Raw genomic sequence first — 18,570 nt, 5'->3', positions numbered from 1 at the left:
TAAAAGTATTGTCTGTGTGGAAGCTACTTTGGACATATGAATAGCCGACTACCAAAAGAAGAACATAGCGTTGGATACACAGTCCTTTTTGTGATCTCTACATTTTCACTGCACCGCTTTGCATTTACTTTAACACATTCCAAATTACTCTATCTCCACCATTTTGTTGTCCATTGCTTCTTAATCAAAGTCAAGTCAAAAGCCTTTATTGTGATTATACAACAGCAGCATATAACGAAATTAGTGGTGCTACTTCACCAAGTGCGTGTTTCCCCCATAAAAACATAAATAAGTAATTTAAAAAGTCATGTCCGGGCAAGGTAATAGAAAAAAATAATAAAACAATTCTAAAATATTGCACAATCTAAAATATAATATGAGCCATCACATATACTTTCTAGGGAAGCGTGTCAGAACTAAAAATAATTTTCATAATAGTGTTTTTCAAATGTGATACGGGTCAATAGTCATTAATAATGTTGCATTATAGAGAAAGAAAGGTGAGATGCTATCTGTCTGTTGTTATAGTAGACTACACCTGAGCATTGTTGTTTTTGTTTCCAGTGGGATTAGGGGTGGGGGGAGTAGAATAACAGCTTTACTATCAAAATCACCAACATACTCATGCACAAAAATATTAGTGCATAATTTGATTTATATTCTTCCTACCACACAATGGAGAAAAAATGCTTCCACATTAGTGTTGCTATATTGACTATTGGTGCATGTCAATATATTTACTATATATAACTTATTTACCAAACCCCTGGGGTTTAATCGAATCCAGGTGAAGAACTACTGCATTGGAGTCACAAATATACTACATACTGCATATATATGTTTTCATACAAAGCACTCCTCACAATAACACATATATATAGATCATTATTGCAACACTTTTTTTTCAATTAACTCATATCTTTGGAATGTGGCAGGAAGTTGCAGTAACTTCAGAAACTCTTTAATCATTTTTAAAATCCTATGTTGTTGTCCCATTTTTTAATTGCGTAATCACATTTGGAAATATAATGCTCTACATTTCAATTTGATCTCAGTAACTATAATAATACAATTAAAGCACATAGAAATGCAAGACTTTTCTGTAGGCCAATATTTGCTTGGCTTTTGATCTTGTTGCTGTAATCGCAATACAAACTTAAAAGGGGACATTCGTTAGTCCAGTCATTAAGCAGTTTACACTTGACTTTGTCTATTTCAAACATAAACATAACAGATGGAAAAATATGTTGGATAAGATGAACTTATCTAAAATTTCATCTATTCAAATTCCTTCTTCTATACCGAAAATTAAAATTTTGTAAAACAGGGTGTCGGGGGTAACATTTGTAATCCAAATTCCTTCAGAATTAATTGAGAAAGATGCTAATTCACTGTAGGCAAGTGAGCATTGGAATGATCCTGGAAAGAGCAGCTCTGGGAAGAGCAATGTTCTTAAAGCAAATTATAAGAGGAACGTATTTGGTGCTAAACACTTCTTTTTAGTACTTTTCTAAGGTGCTTGTGGTATCTGCAATATCGACCATGGTATGACTTGCTCGGCTACCTGCTAACTTCCTTTTGATTGCTGGATGCATGAACACTGGGAGTGGACGGCATGCTGAGGTATATACGGAATGTGGCAATCAGATAGATGTGATTGCTGGAGCTACTTTATTTGAATTTCAATCTGGTTTCTGTTGGAAGATTTTGGTTTTCTATGACTGAGTCTACTGTTTCCATTTAATGCTACATTTTAATTGGGTTTTTGATTTGTACGTACATTCCGAACTTGTTCAATCTTAACAATATTCTAATAATCATATGTAAACTAGAATGTTTAAGTGAAATGTGAAAGCCAATACAAAAGTGAAAAAAGTATGTCATATTTGCCTTTGTTCATCAAGGTTTTCATTAGGTCACTCCCTGGCTTCCACCAACACTTTTACTTAAATGTCCATGTAGCACTGCTTTATTAATAAAGTCCATAGTTAAATTATTGAATTAGTCAAGCAATAGCCTTTTTAAAATGCCTGGAGGGAGGTCTCAAGTTCTTGCACACTGTGTTCTTTTTAGGGGAAACGCTAACTAAAATACTACTTTCAATTACTTTCAGCATGAAATTTGGTATTTAAGCATCAATACTTGGAGGCCCTATTCATGATTTTTTTAGTGTCATGGTTTATTAATCGCAGTAATTAATTGCGGAATTAAAATTCTTACTCCTCCATCATTTCTGGACAGATGACAATAATGGTAAGTATATTTTAAAGATGTATAAAAAATATACATCATTTTAGCCCTATTTCTGCGGATTTATCACAAGGTTGATAAAGTGCATTAAGTGATTGCATGGAGGTTCTGTGTTTGTCATTAGAGGCAGCCGGTATTTAAAATAATTTAGCCACGTGGAGAAAATGTATCTTTAAATTTTTAGAGCTTTATTGTGTCAGGTGGAAAACTTAAACCTCCATAAAACTCTTCAGAAAATGAAAGGGTATATCATGAGCATGGATTTGAACTCAGGCTCCCAGAGCTGCGAGGCCGACACATTAACCACTCAATCACTCAATCACTATCCCCAGTTCACCATGAGCAATAGATTTTCCAATAAAATCAAGTCATTTTGAACACTTTTTACCGATCAATAGATTTAAATCAATAAACAGTAACAATGGCTTTAGTGAAAAATATATCTCATCTCATTTCATTTTATGAACCACTTTATCCTCACTAGGGTGCTGGAGCCTACCCCAGCTGACTGCGGGCCAGAGGTGGAGCACACCCTTATTTGGTGGCCAGCCAATTGCAACCAACCATTCACACCCACACTCATACCTAGGGGCAATTTAGAGTGTCCAATCAGCCTGCCATGCATGTCTTTGGAATGCGGAAGGAAACCTGAGTACCCAGAGAAAACCCACGCAGACCCTTGGAGAACATGCAAACTCCTAACAGGCTGACCGACCTGGATTTGAACCCAGATCTCCCACTGTGAGGCCGACACGCTAATCCCTCAGCCGCCGGGCCGCCCCTGAAAAATATATGTAGCATTACATTTGGGAGATTTCCGCTCAAAGCCATCGATATGCACCCCTTCTACAACGAGTAATTAATGACCCATTAGACAATTCACTGCTCTTATTTTTGCAGTCTTTAATAACGTATAAAGTGAGAAACACACACACCAAGACACACGCATGCAAACACATGCATCGGTACACATTTGTGCAATGTCAAACAATCCATTCAGCCACCAACTATTCAATTGGGTTAATTACCCAGAGACGATTAAATTGTTACTGTCCGTGCACCATCACAACTGTAATTATGGCAAGCAAGTACAATTCCTCTTGGCTATCACTTCCATTGTAATGTGATGACACAAAGCCTCTGAGGATGATAGAGCATTGTGGTGTATAGAATATTGATGGACAGTAACTGTGAGTATGAAGAGAGGAGCGAGAAGAATAGAGATTGTTCTCTTGGGGCCTCTGAGACTCTTATAAACATATCTCATAATCAATGGCACAACATCAGACGATCCATCTTTTCTGGCTTGTAAACGGTTGGCATATTCCTTTTATTAAAGCTGTGAGATGAAACACAGTGTTTTAATGATGACATGCAATGATCAATGACACCATTGTACTCTGGAGAAGGCTGCTTTATTAACATGGGCCTCTGTCCCGTTTCAGAGCAATTTCTTGGTATTTAGATGGAATGCGGGTCTCTGTAGAACGGGCTTCTTCTGTTTTGCCCATTATTGTAAAACAGAATTTCGGTAGAGCATTCATAAAAATAAAATAGGAAGTGAATGCAAAGTGAGTAAGTTATGTGAAATTATGCAAACTGAATGTCTCGTAAACCACATATAAGTACGCGATTTTTTTTAAAAAAAAATTTTGATGGGTGGAACACTACATTTGGGAATGAAAAGATAATGCAATGGGAGCAGGGGTCACAATTAGTTAGCAAAAATGTGGAAAACAACCATTCACCCCTGGTTATCTTTTGACTGTCTTTCTTCTCTACATCAGGCGTTGACACATTTTAACGTCCTCTGAGTTTAAGCCATTTAACACTTCCTAAATCTGTTACTCTCACTTCACAAGACAGACAGAGCAGTTATTTTCTGTTTTCCCATATAACATTTCAGCAACACACTTATTTATTTATTTTTTATATATTTATCTATGTATTTATTTATTAATTAACTTATTTATTACCTATGTATTTATGTCTAAAATATATTTTCCTGTGTCTGTATTCTCACCCTCTTGCTACTGTGACGATGAAATTTCCCGAATACGGGATGAATAAAGTTATCTAATCTAATCGAATTCCCTCTTCCTACCTCCTTCATTCTCCAAAATTGCATAAATATAACAACATATAAAAATACCAGATTTTTGCACTTCATTTGCACATGATTTCTCTCTCCTGCCCAGTGGAGGCTCAGGTGTGTATGAGTATTAATAGAATCCCTCGTTCATGACGTCAGGTGAAATTTACACGTGACATTTGATCTCAAATGGGGCTGTATGTTATTTCGACAAAACACACACTGTTGTTATTCAGTTGGCAATTTCTAGGAAAAACAATCTCGTCCTGCTTTTCGCTCATTTAGTTCTCCAGGTGTGTTTTTTACCATGTCAATCTGTTGCTAACCTGCCTTGCTTCATTCCCCCTCTGCTCTCTGGTGCAAATCTCAAACACATTCATTTTCTGTGACTAATGCATTGCTTTGTGTTTAATAGTCTCTTTTATTGAAAAAAGGCCTCTATTCTCTGCTTGAAAGCTTTGTGGGGTCCTAAATGCTAAATGGCAGTCTGTCTCTGCCAGGCGCCCGCTTAGCGCTAGTCTCCTTGGTGATGAGACCGATCAGGCGCTTCTGTACCAGACAGAGAGCAGTCTGTATTTGGCTTACTGTATGGCAAATGTGTGTGTGAGAGTGTGTGTGTGTGTGTATGTATTCGGTCGTGTACTTGTGTTTGACTTATATAGATGTTCTTACACTTATGGGAGGACAAGGTGTTGTGTTGGCCATGCATCCACTGGCTCATTAGCATTTGAATGCATTATGTTTCCCGGCAGGTCCCTGGAAAACAAGCAGGCCTTGTTCTCTCTGCCAGGGACTTGAGCAAGCAGTAGCGGTCCTAGTACGGCTCTACATTGGCACAATTCACCCCGAGTTAAACAGTGCAAACACGGCTATTGGCCTCTAAAGGATTCTGTCCATCTGCACAGGCATTTCAAAAGGAATGAGATTCTCAGAAATTGAATTGGGAGACTTAACGAATATTTGCTTCATCCTTGCATATTAGCCAAACGAGGTACTACAACACTATCCAAAATTAATGAGAAACACCTCAGACTTCCCGGAAGAGGAATTTTGTAGTGTTAAAACTGCAGACACTCATCAAAATGGCATGTGAAAGAAAGTGCAAGATCTTAATGCAAATTTTTGTTCCATTGAAGTTGTGAAGGTTGTTGAAATTGAATGGAATACTAACAAAAGTTGGGTGGCCTGGTGGAGCAAGTAGTTAGAGCGTTGGCCTCACAACTCTGGGGTCTAGGGTTCAAATCCAGGTTATTTCCATCTGTGTGGAGTTTGCATGTTCTCCCCAGGCCTGCGTGGGTTTCCCCTGGGTACTTTGGTTTCCTCCCACATTCCAAAAACATGCATGGTAGGATGATTGGACACTCTAAATTGCCCCTAGGTATGAGTGTGAGCTTGAGTGGTTGTTTGTCTCCTTGTGCCCTGCGATTGGCTGGCCACCGATTCAGGGTGTCCCCCTCCTTTGGCCCGGAGTCAGCTGGGATAGGCTCCAGTACCCCCCGCGACCCTAATGAGGATACCGGGCTGCCCGATTCCTTGGGTGGTGTTTTAAAAACCAGCATCACTTTGTTAAGAGTATTACAATCACCTAACATACTAGTTAATCACTATATTTACAGATGCAGGTTAAAAATCTCCCATTGAAAAGTAGCCATGTATGAACAAAAACCAACCCTGTCAGTTTCTCCTGGCTTGAACTCACCTGAAATTGACAATTGCAAAGTGGGAATGGAAAATGGGGGAAATAATGGATGTCATGTCACTATGAGTGTGCCCGCAAGTGCAAAGGAAATTACTGACAGCACGTCAGTCAGGCCTTCTGTCTCTGATTGGTTGTTTTCCTCAGATGAGAGGGTCTTTTGAAGAGACAATCACAGGCACCAAATTGGGCCAGAGAGGGCAGATATTTTTTCCTCACATGTCATTTTACAGATATATTAGGCTACTCATAGGGCTAGTGACTAATCATTTTACTCATGTTTTAGGTTCCTGTCAAGCCACACTGACAGTTACAACAAGTATTTTAAATAGAAATTTATTGATTTCTTTTTAAATCGCAATCCCGGGTTTAAATACAAATCAGGTCGCATACTGTACCTGTGAATTGCTGTGGAACTCCAAGTGCATTTTTGATCAGTTCCTACTTGCTGAAAATTATTTATACTCTTGCTCATCTACTTGGTTTATTTATGCGACATATACACTTCCTGCACCTAATCTGAAATAGAACTATGCTAAAAATGTCATATTTTATCTTATTACATTGAAAGCACATGACTACTGAATACATTATTTCGATTGGCCTTTAAGTTATGGCCATGGAGGCCTTTAATCACGTGATTGGAATGGGAAATTATGGTTATTTCAACTCTGTGTGTGAGGAAATTAACTGAGATTTACTCTGTGAAAGCTTTGAAGCTGCATTGCAACTCTGTTACATTTTGTTAATGTACTTGTGAATGTGAATAAATATCATACAAATGCATTTCATATTGAAATATTCAGTCCATTGCAATATTTGACTGGGATTTCTGTAAGCATGTTGAATTATGAATCAGAGGCAGCAAGAATATACAACCGAACAGCCTGAATTAGTTGATCGTCAGGCTATTCAGACACTCCTCAATACAACACAATACAATATAAGACACAGGCTGCTTCTAAACAGAATTTAATGACCAAAAACCAAGTGCAGCTGAAAGACCTGCAGTAATAGCTGACCTTTGCACTTATCATGATCATAACGTCAACGGATTCTATTTTACAAGCGCCCTACATCAGAGTTTTTTTTCCTGGTGTTCTTGAGCCATTGATCTAGGTGACAGAGGACTAATACTTTGATATACAACTGATGTAGAAGAGGTCAGCTGTATGTATTTGGGCCGCTCATTTCACTGGGACCAATTTATATATATATAAACCACTTTATCCTCATTAGGGTAGCGGGGGGTGCAAGAGCCCACACAGGCCCGAGGAGAACATGCAAACTCCAAACAAATGGACATGACCTGGATTTGAACCCAGGACCCCACAGCTGTGAGGGCGACGCCCTAACTACTCGCTCCACCGGGCCGCCCATGTTAAATTTTTAATATTGCAATACATCATCCGAAATAAATATCATTTTTATCCCCAATACTGGTCAGCCTTACTTGAAACTTAATTATTCTGAATTTGGGTGGTGAATGTCATGCTTCAGCCTCCCTTTAAAAAAAAATCTGATTCTGTATTCTAACTCTATTTTCTCCGATGTTCCAATATGCATGTAAAGTTCTTTGAAGATTTTGAGTTGTCCTCAGGCATCAAAATGAGTATGTGTGGCTGTCCATATGTGCCCAATGATTCTCTGTCCACTAGTGCACTGCCAGAAAATGGATTCCTAAAATCATTATATGTATCAGACCTCTTCCTCTTTTCTTACTATTAACTTTTAGTATTCCCAGGGCAGTGCGGTCCCTTGGGCGAGTGGGTAGCGTGTCGGCCTCACAGTTCTGGGTTCGAGGCTTTGATCCCAGGTCAGTCCTCACTGTGTGGAGTTTGCAAGTTTTCCACGGTTTTTCTCTGGGTACTCCGGTTTCCTCCCACTTCCCAAAAACTTGCAGGGTTGGCACTTTAAATTGCCCCTAGGTATGAGTCTGAGCATGAATGATTGTCGGTCTCCTTGTGCTCTGTTTGATTGGCTGGTGACCAATTCAGGGTGTCTACCACCTGGTGATCTAAATCAGCTGGAATAGGCTACAGCACCCCGCAACCCTTGTTGAGATAAGAAGTTCAGAAAATGAATGAATCAATGAATGATTTAATTGCTAGGTCAATGAATAAAACATTTTCTCTTAGATTCAGGCATATAGTCATTTGTTTATAACCTGGCATTTCATTGGCAACCAAATATTACAATGTTCTATTTGTTTTTTGTATATGTTGTTATGATAGATGCCGTTTTCCCTCTGCAGCATCACATCCCAAAAAATCCTAATAAATATACCTTGATATTAAGACGAATGAGGGTGATAAGGTTGATTAGGTGTGAAGTATGTATTTGAATTCACTGGCTGCCATTGACAGCAATAGATGTCCAATCCATTTGAACTGGGCGGTAGGCAGTGAAGGAACCAATGGAACATCCATTCCTTTGCTGCCAACCTCCCAGATTGGGCATTAAACAGTGTCATACTAATTTAAATTCACAGCAGGAGTATGAAAAGAGACACATGATTCCAATGTCTAGCATCGTAAATTTCACCGGAGTTAAAATATCCTACTTGTTCTCCAATATTTGATTATATGATGGAGCCGGGATTGTGTGTGCTCCCTAAAAGCATCAAGCTGCTTGTGCATGTAGAATACGTGTTAAATTCCCTCATGATAAAAGCACATTTTTATTTATTAGGCAGTGTTGTGTTTTTCTCTCTCATTGAATCCAACTCAGACACGCATGCATTCTTCTTTACACATATTCCAATTAAAGCATGACTTTTAATTAAAAGGCAGCAGTCTTGTCTGCATGATAGACCATACCCTTTTTAAGGTAATGTGTTGTTGAGTTGATTTATTTTTCATAGTTTTTGCTTAATCATCTGGTATACACATGCAACTGTGTAGATGATTGTTAGTTTAGTTTGTTAGTTTTTTTTGTGCAGCTTCATTAGATTTTGTTAGTGCATGTATTAGTGTTGCGTAATGGCTTATTAATTTGTTACTAAGGCATTTAATTTTTTTTAAACAAACATGTTCAGTGTTGAACATTAAGCAACTGAACACCACCAGAACTCTTTCAAATAAGATAAAACACTGATTACTACTACTAATAAAATATATATTTTTTAAATTTACCACAATAATCTCAACGGTGCTTATATTCACAATCTGTTTAAAAGAAATAAACTTTTAAATATTATGGTTTTGACATAATTTTCCTTTGTCCATGATATTTATTGTTTTCCACCTGAACAGTACATTTGTTTATTTAGGTAGCGATTAATTTTATATGAGCAATATTAAAAGGTCTGATCATGAAAGATTAATACTCTATGTGCTCTAATGTAGGCTAGGGCCCACGGGGATTGAAAGCTGGAATATAAAACAAAGAAATCACTCTCTATTAAAAAAACAAATTTGGACACTTATATCACTACTGCCGCTTTCCTAGTAATTACTTGTATGTCCAATGACAGAAAAGGGGATGATGAAAAGGATCTCTGTAATAAATTTATAAGGGTTTGTTGTTCATGTTTTTTTGTTTGGTTTGGAAATCCTCAAGGACATTGTTTATGTGTTTGTGTGTCTTTGTTAGAGCCAACTGAGCAGGCACACATTATCACCTAAAGGCATCCAAAGTGAAAGATTCACACAAACTTCTTACGAAGACTCTTTGAAACAAACAACTTGATTAAGACTCAAGAGAGGTTGAGAATCAGGTGTGACCACCGTGGGTCATGAAACCATGTGTGAACGCATGCCAACAATGCGCTCATAACGCTAAAGTGGAATTTGTTTAAAGAAACACTTGGGGTCCTCCAGGTTTCCATTCTTTTGGCATTTTCCATCTCAAACTTTGCAGCTCACTACCCAGTGATTGTCCCTTTGGTGAAAAATGCAGCATCGCCTTTGGCAAGTACATTATTGTTTTCCTTGAAGCTGCTTCTGTCGTTCAGAGCAAAACAAAACAGGCATTGCTGTGAGTTCCGAGGCAGAAAGAAAATAAAACAAAAATGCTTCATTGTATTTAACCAGTATATTTTACAGCTCATGGAATTATTGACGAGGAATCAACCAGTTAGGATAAGAGGAAAAAGCTATGATTGTCTGACTAATGTTAAAAACAGACAAAAGATGGGTACAAGATGATCATCATGCTTGGATTTGAGCATATTTTTCCACATATTATTATTTTGGGGGATGGAGAGAAGCAGGCCAATACAGGAGTGGAATAAGTTTATTGTGTGTCTTGATCACCATGGAAACTAACATGAGGGAATGTCAGTAGCTAGGTAATTGCAACCAATTTGAGTGCAGTTAATGGGTCAAAATTGTCTGTAAAGGGCCTTTGAGGTTACGTTGTAACAAGCTTTATATTGCAGTTTCATGAAATCACTCTGCTTAACATAAACAGAAAACTTTGAATTTAAAATGTTAACCGTTTTCTATATTTGCTCTGTGAACAATTACAGAGGACATATTATTTATTCATTATAGTTTACAATAGCAACTCTTCCAAGGCTCCATGGCTTGTTTTCCTTCAGTTTTTTCCCACATCAGGCCTTTTTTCTTAGGTAAGGAATGTTTAACAACTGGCAGAACGATTGTGCATTTTTTAATCAAAGTATGGAACACTTATCAGTAGGTTGTCTATCACTGGTAACGTGACAAGTAATCTAGTGAACCAGAGAATAAGGAGGATTATTATTTTAGTCTCTTCCGTGGAATGACAGTGATTTGTTAAGGGAATTTTGTGAAATGACCTTTTATAATAATGTTTGCTTGAGTAATTCAATGGGGCATCATTGGGTCTGATAATGAATGCTTTGGTGTATGGTGACTATTTTATTTTTGGACGACGGAGCAACACAATCTTGTTTTCTTGTTTCAATGAAAATTCAGTTCTGTTCCCTTCTGTTCTATTCTATTCAATTAGATTCGGTTCGACTCGACTCTATCGTGACGGGCATATATTTGTGGTAGTACAGCCATATATATTTAATTTCATTAAGAAAGAAAGAGTTATTTTGTCGTTAGTCATTCAGTCATGTGCGAAGGATGAAATTGTTACTTTTAACCCTGATCTTATGTTATAGTGGTTACTTTTCAAACGATTGTGGTAAATTGCAGCCAACACACCTTGATGGTTGAAATGAAACTATGCAACAAAATGAAATATTCAATTACAATAGTACAATTGCTGTATAGGCATTCATTCATCCACAATAATTACTCTCTGCTAATTGTCAGCAAATGATTTAATTATCTGTCCTCTGTCAGAACAGATAACTTGTCAATATCGTACAGAAACACGCAATTGTTTCCATCACTTCAGAGGACATTACATTGACCTGCTCTCGGAAAGTCAGTTTGAATAATTGCATAATACAATACTAAATGAGAAAACAAATTAAACCATGTAGTAGCAATGTGTATCGTCAATGAATTGTAAGATATCGGACAAGCAAGTTACGTCATACGATTTCTAATAACATGAAATCATCATTCTAAAATATGATCATTTAAGTTGCATTTTATAGCCAGACAGAATCGGATTCCTTAAACATTCCCAACAAAAGCTCTCAGGCTTGAATAATGAACAATACCGAGAAACATGAACAAAAAAGTCATGAATGACATGGCTCAATAGGCAATTACAGAAACCCAATAGTGAAGGGTGCCGACAGGATTTAAGTACGTGCAAGTTCGTTGGGGCCACAGTTCATGTGTTTGACAGCTCTTTAATTGACTATATGCATGGCAGATCTCTGTAACTTGTTCATTTTACCTTACATGCACATACACTATTCACTCATCGGTCTCAACCCTGATTTGTACGAATTCTTTCTTCCTTGCATATTTCAGGTCATCAATTTTAAAACAAACTACTTCACACCACGCCATAGATATACAAATAATATTGCTGAATACATCTGTCACGGGGTCGGTCACAACTGAACGTGTATCTCAGATGTTTAGACATATATTGCACGTGTGAACATTTTATTGATTCGATTTCATCTTCTCGTTTCACAGGTTCAAGATTTGACACACTCACTCGAAAAGGTAATACACAGTTTGCATTCATTCGTTTTCTGCCTTAACGTTTCGGCCTTATGGTAATGTGAACCTGCTGGCCATTTTGTGGCAGATTGAAGCTACTGGTTTTACATCTGCGGCCTTCCCACTGTAGGGCCCAGAGTCTGTAATAATCCCTACCATCTGCTGTATCTTTTTACTACCTTTAGTACATGCCCAGCAATTTGTTCTCTAGGTTCTTTATTTTTCATCTGTTTACCAATTCCTCTTTTGGCCAGATAACTTCTCTCATTATAATCTTAGTTTCAACCTGACAGGTTTTTTGCACTTCTTCATGATGCCTTTGCTCCTTCACTTCCAGCCTTCTGGGTGTCACCACGCATATCGTTTCTCTGCACATCCCCTTTATCCTTCCATATTTATTTATTTTTACATGCACACAAACATTTGCTACAGCAGGTCAAGCCTAATCTTTGGTTTGAGCAGATGATATCCACTAGGAAAATCCTTCTATACACATTAGCAAGCGTGCTTATTCCCAGAAAAAAAAATACTTATCAGCAGTGATTTGCACTATTGGGATTCTGCTAAATGGAGTTGTACCCTCAAAAAAAAAAGTTCTCTCTTGCATTTTGTGGATTCTTCCATCCATCCATAACTACATAAGCACAGACCTGAATTGCAATGCAGATGCCACTAAATAGGATTAACTTATTCAACATTTTGACTTCATCCACGAAGAGAATTGGTGTAACCGTATTTTATTATGCTTATGGACATGTTTCCTTATCAACAACCTAATGTTTCTTATTGTTCAGTACTTAATCTACTTATACCGTGTTCAGTACTTAATCTACTTATAACGAAGCATGTACTCCAAATCTTCAAAACTCTTATTACAGTCAAATATATCCCCAAAATTTACCTCACTCCCCCTATTTGTTTGTAGTTGTAGTAGAAAATAGAAAATGTTAGCTGTCTACCTCTAAATGTCTACATCAATGCAGCAAAGTCAAATACAGCTGGGTACAAGAAAATGGGACATCTACTGTGGTGATGGCCAAAATACAGCCATTAATGACATTATCATCTCCATGGCATATGGCCATGTTCAGCAGCTGGTTTAACAATAGAAGAATGAAATAGGAAATAAAAAGTCAGCCAAAAACAACTGACAGAACATCGTGACACCTGTGCTTACTGTGCATCTTATAAAGCAGGAGCCTTCACACAGATACTGACAATACCATATAATTGTGAGATTTTGCCTGATATGCTACTAAGTGACAGCATAGATCATGCACAGAGGGGCATACGCGTGCAGCGCTGAGCCTTTCCCTGTCCTTTGCCTCATTTCTTCGCATGATTGCCAGCTGTTCTATTTATGCTAAGAGTGCAGGTCTCTGCTGGTCTGAACTGAAGTGAATGGCTGTTAATAGGCACTATTGCCATTTTCCTCAGAGTCCCACTTCGCTGCGATGTCATCATTGGCTCCTGCAGTGGTTTTCAGAGATTAGTGTATTTGAATGTAATGACGTGCTCGCTCCCGCTGATGTAAAATGAGGCACATTCGGCTTTACTATTCCAAGTGTTCATAATTGAAATGCTGAATAGGCAGCTAAGGCTAATCATAGAAATGTAGTCTGCAGTTGACGGGTAATAAAGAGGATCTTGTCACGAAAATTCTATTACCACGCCTGTAATGAGAGTTCAAATACTATGATCTGAGGACAATAGTTGCGTGGGGATATTAGGAGCAGCAGGAGGTAAGAAGGGGTAATAATAGGGACTTTGTTCTTATTTTACATGAGCACTGTATAAAACAAAGGAAAACATTGAAGCTTCTGATGAAACGCATTAAGTTGAAATTTAAATGAACAAACTGCAAAAGAAAGTTTGAGTGTATGATTACTGCTATTAGATTCAAACCTGTGTGCCTGTCTTTAAAGTATAGACCAACATTCTTTGAGCATTGAATCAATTTCAACTACCCTAACCCTATTTATGCAGTGCGCGTGGAAACAGGTCAATTCAAGAGTGATGTCATAATGGGACACACACGCTAGTCAGTAGAGACATTGAACAAAAGTGGCAATGTTGAACTGATGCGACAGGGTTGCTGGAGCCTATCCCAGCCAACTTTAGGCAGTAGACGGCAGACAAGGTGAATTGGTTACCAGCCAATCACAGGGCATGCTCACACTCATACCTATGAGGAATTTAGTGTTAAACCACCCTTCTATGCATGTTTTGGGGATGTGGGAGGAAACCGTTACCCAGAGAAAACCCACGAAGACAAGAACAGAACATGCGAACTCCACACAGGAAGTTCTGATCCCACAGGGGATTGAAACCTCGATCTCAGAACTGTAAGATGGACATACAAACCACTCTTCACCATTCCGCCATGGAAGTTTTTATTTATTTATTTTTTAGAAGACATGAAGCTCTCTTGTTCCCCCAAAGAAGCAGCTGAACTATAAAAAACAGCGTATGGTCCAGAAATTACAGTACAATGGGGTCAAATATTTGCACCCTGCTCAGCTTTACGACATAATGGTAACACTTCATAACCTTATTGATATGAAATATATACATTCCTTCATTTATTCATGCATTTTCTGAACCGCTTAAATTCACAAGGGTCATGGGGGGTGCTGGAAACTATCTCAGCGAACTACGGCCACAAGGCGAGGGACACCCTGAATCAGGGGGCCAGGCAATCGCAGGCACAAGAAGACAGCCAACCATTCACGCTCATACACATACCTATGGGCAATTTAGAGTGTTCAACCAGACTGGCCTGCATGTTTTTGGGATAGGGTAGGAAATCGGAGTACTTGGAGATACCCTACGCAAGCTTGGGAAGAACATCCACACAGTGAGGACCGACCTGGAATTGAAGCCTCAACCCCCAAACTGCAAGGCCGACGTGCTAACCACTCGGCCGGCTATAAAATCTGATTACCTTTTTCAACCTGTCTTTCTTAACCTGATCATTTGCTTCAATATTTGGTGCGGTTTGCAGTTAGTCAACGTTGCATCGATATATGATGCACTACAGAAATAATTTGCCAGATGACTGACTGTCCATCAATTCTCAATTTCACTCTCTTCTCTTCGCGTTTTGACCTTGCGACCTCTGCTGTCCACACATCTAAAGTTTTGATTACGAGTCGGTTAGTGGTCATATCGCTACAGCATTAAATTGAAGAGTGCTGGACATGCTCGCCTTTTCGCAAGAAACTTGATGCAGTATACACATCTGCCTTCTTAATTTATAACCAAGTTCAATTTGGAAATATTTTTTTTATCCAGTTAAATTTGAAATAAACACCACATGGATTTAACAGCATGCCAAGTACTGGTATGGCCAGCAGTGAGATCGGTTTTCCATTTCAATTTAGTCTGTCATTGAGTGTCCTCTTAGTTAGCACATCAAAGTTCAATCTGTAAACAAATTAAATTTGCTCATACTAGCAGTAGCACGTTTGCCTCGTTGCTGAAAAGTTCATGTTGAAGTCTCAGCTTAGTTTTCCTTTGAGGAGTTTGCATCTTTTCTCTGTCAGTGTTATTTTTTTCCGGAACTTTTGGGCTTCCACACACATCCAACTTCAAGTACAGATTTTTTTGGATAAACTGGAAATATGTAAATGGTCATGTGATCACAAAATCAAGTGATTGCCCCTGAATGGACTGGTGTAGTCCAAGGTGTAAGCTGCCTCCCACCCAAAGTTAGCTAAACACCACCGTACCTAATGGGTTCAAATAGTAGGCTAGGAGTTGTCTTCCTGTACGAATGCATTCTTAATATCCCTCTGCTGAGACAGCTGCAACAGCTCAACTGTTCTACTGTGAATTTCATCCTAAATTCACCAAGGTTACTAAAATGGCAGTGTTTACTTGTCTCTGTCTTGCAATGCTGTCATTTGCTCATGTCTGCCAATACCCCCTTCAAAAATTTGCATTTTCTTTGGGTCACCCTGTACAGATTGAGCCTCTAGACCATGGGTCTCAAACCGATTCCGCCGGGGGCCGCGGTGGGCCCTGGTCTTTGTTCCAACCGATCCAGTGCCGACATTTTAACCAATCAGGTGTCTTCCAAAATAAGTAACACCTGACTTTAATTAACTGATTACACTTGCAAAAGGTATTCTCTTGTTGAGTTGGAATGAAAACCTGCAACCACTGCGGCCCTTTGAGGACCGGTTTGACACCCCTGCTCTAGACATAGGGTGTGACTACTCAACCAGAGACTTACTAGCAACAGACACTATTTTCTCTCTACGTGAGACATGCCTCGTGCTACTAGGAAAGTCTCTTGTGGGCTGTGGTTTTGCCAATGTAAAACTGTCAAAAATAAGTTCTGTGACAAAGTGCATTAGTGCTCTGTGCTTGAGAAATGTATCCTCCTGCTGAAAGCTTTGAATATTAACTCCGCACACTCAAACTCACCGCTTGCAGTGAAAAAAATAATAATTCTAAATAAATTACAAGAGTAGAATACGTTTGCAACAGGGAACATATGGAGCCAAATAGTAATGAGCTGGAAGAAGTGAGGTGCGAAGTTGGATGCGCTTCTGTGATTGACAGGGGAAAGAGGGGTGAAACGTTGCAGCTGTCTTAGATATTGGCTTGGGCTCCTTCATGAGTCATGGCATTCAAACACCCAAAGGAGTAAGCAAGAGCTCTCAAAGCCGATTGTTTAGGGTGGTCTGACTTGTCTAATTTCAGCTCAAAATATCGATTTCATTATAGGGAACCTTTATATATACCCGTTTTAATGAATACCTGAACTTTGCCATTAAGAAGACATATGCCCCTACCCAGTCTTCACGGCTTAGTGTCCCAGGTGCCTTGTTATCCTTTCTTGACACTGGACATCTCATATTTTGTCTTACGAATACAGTATGTGATTGTCGAACAGATATAGTACGTGATATTTTCAGTGATGGAGGAATTATTTTACTGACAAAGCAGTCATGTGAATTAGGGAGACACAATTAATTAATACATAGGTAAAAAGGATGCATAAGAAATTGGCAGTGGATTAAATATATATATATATATATATATATATATATATATATATATATATATATATATATATAAATATTTTTATTTTCCTCTATTAATTCTTTAGGGGGCGGACTGGTGATTGAGTGGTTAGTGCGTTGGCCTCACAGTTTTGGGGTCGAGGGTCGATTCCAGGTGGGTCCTCACTGTCTGCAGTTTGCATCTTCTCCCCGGGCTTTTGTCGATTTTCTATGGATACTCCAGGTTTCCTCTGGCATCTAAAAAAGGCTGATTGAACACTTTAAATTGCTCCTAGATATGAATATCAGTGTGAATAGTTGTTTCCCCCGCCTAGTGCTCATTGTTAGCTGGGATAGGCTTAAGTACCGCTCGCAACTCTTGTGAAGATAAGCTGTTCAGAAAATGAATGAAAGAATTGGTGAATAATTTCACAAGTCCTGTTTCTCTGGGAAAAAAATGACTTTTACACAGGAAGATCAATTTATAGAAGTCTGTGACATAGTGAGTGTCGTAATACTTCTGTTTATATGATGTGGGTTTTTTTGCAAATATACTCATCTTCCAGCCTCAGTGATGACACAAAGGTTTTAGTTTTAAAAATGATCCAGGTCATGCTTTTGTTCTCATACATTATTCAAAAAATATCACACTCTTCCTTGTTGAAGAAATGCACAATAATCTGTTTTACTGGGTGTTATGTAATCTGTGTGAAGCTCTGGACATTAGGTCAATCTCTGCTGTTTTGATATTCCTGGTGGTTCAGAGGATCCTTCTCAAAAGCAGATACCTCAGGAAAGTATTCAATTTTAAAGTGAACACCCCAAGCCTTCAATTCCGTTTTAAATAATAGACACTAGAAGTGAAGCCCTTTTTGATGTTATATGCATTTGCTTGCGTGCAACATAAACTCCTTTGCTCACTCAAGAAGAACTCATTACTCGGTGTGGCAGTTATCTTGTTTCTAATTTTTTTTAGGTGAAGGCCACTGCATATATTTTATTTACACGTCTGTGAATTATTCAGAGGAAGTGTTTCGAGATGGAGCGAGCATGCTAACTGTCTACCAGCAGAAGTGAACGGTTGAGTTATTCTAATGATCTGGCTCACCCCTCTATAAGCCTTAGCATATGCCTCCAGGCTTGACTTTTTGGGTAGAGATTTGATTTGAGATCCACTTGCAACTTTGGTAACTTGTTGGGAGATGAAGATTTCGATTTCAAATCCAACTCCCCAATTCAGTTCGCCCAGGTTATTTGTGGTGTCATACATGCTGTGATCATGCCCAACTTCTCGAAGATCTTTCGTAGCAGCAGGCTTTGTATTCCCCTTTATGTCTTCCTTTATTTTATGCAACCTAATCCCTGCTCGCCTTCTCTCCTCCAACCCTCTCGACACACTGCCTCATTCAGCCCATCTCTTGATCTAGTCACTGCTTCATCTCTGATTTGGCTGACCAC

The 18,570-nt window shown here is 38.6% G+C and overlaps 1 protein-coding gene across 2 annotated transcripts in view; it reads left to right on the top strand.

The window, feature by feature from the left end:
• igsf11 (immunoglobulin superfamily member 11) overlaps nucleotides 1–18,570 on the top strand; it is a 79,449-nt gene that overhangs the window by 8,547 nt on the left and 52,332 nt on the right. For both annotated transcript variants that reach the window (XM_077611950.1, XM_077611949.1), the window contains exon 2: nucleotides 12,074–12,103. In XM_077611950.1, the coding sequence (XP_077468076.1) occupies nucleotides 12,074–12,103 (30 nt within the window). The remainder of the gene's footprint in view (nucleotides 1–12,073; nucleotides 12,104–18,570) is intronic.

Source organism: Stigmatopora argus, chromosome 10 (assembly GCF_051989625.1).
Source record: "Stigmatopora argus isolate UIUO_Sarg chromosome 10, RoL_Sarg_1.0, whole genome shotgun sequence".
Lineage (NCBI taxonomy): Eukaryota > Metazoa > Chordata > Actinopteri > Syngnathiformes > Syngnathidae > Stigmatopora > Stigmatopora argus.
Note: the sequence above shows the minus strand (reverse complement) of the source record. Positions and strands in the feature narration are given on the sequence as shown.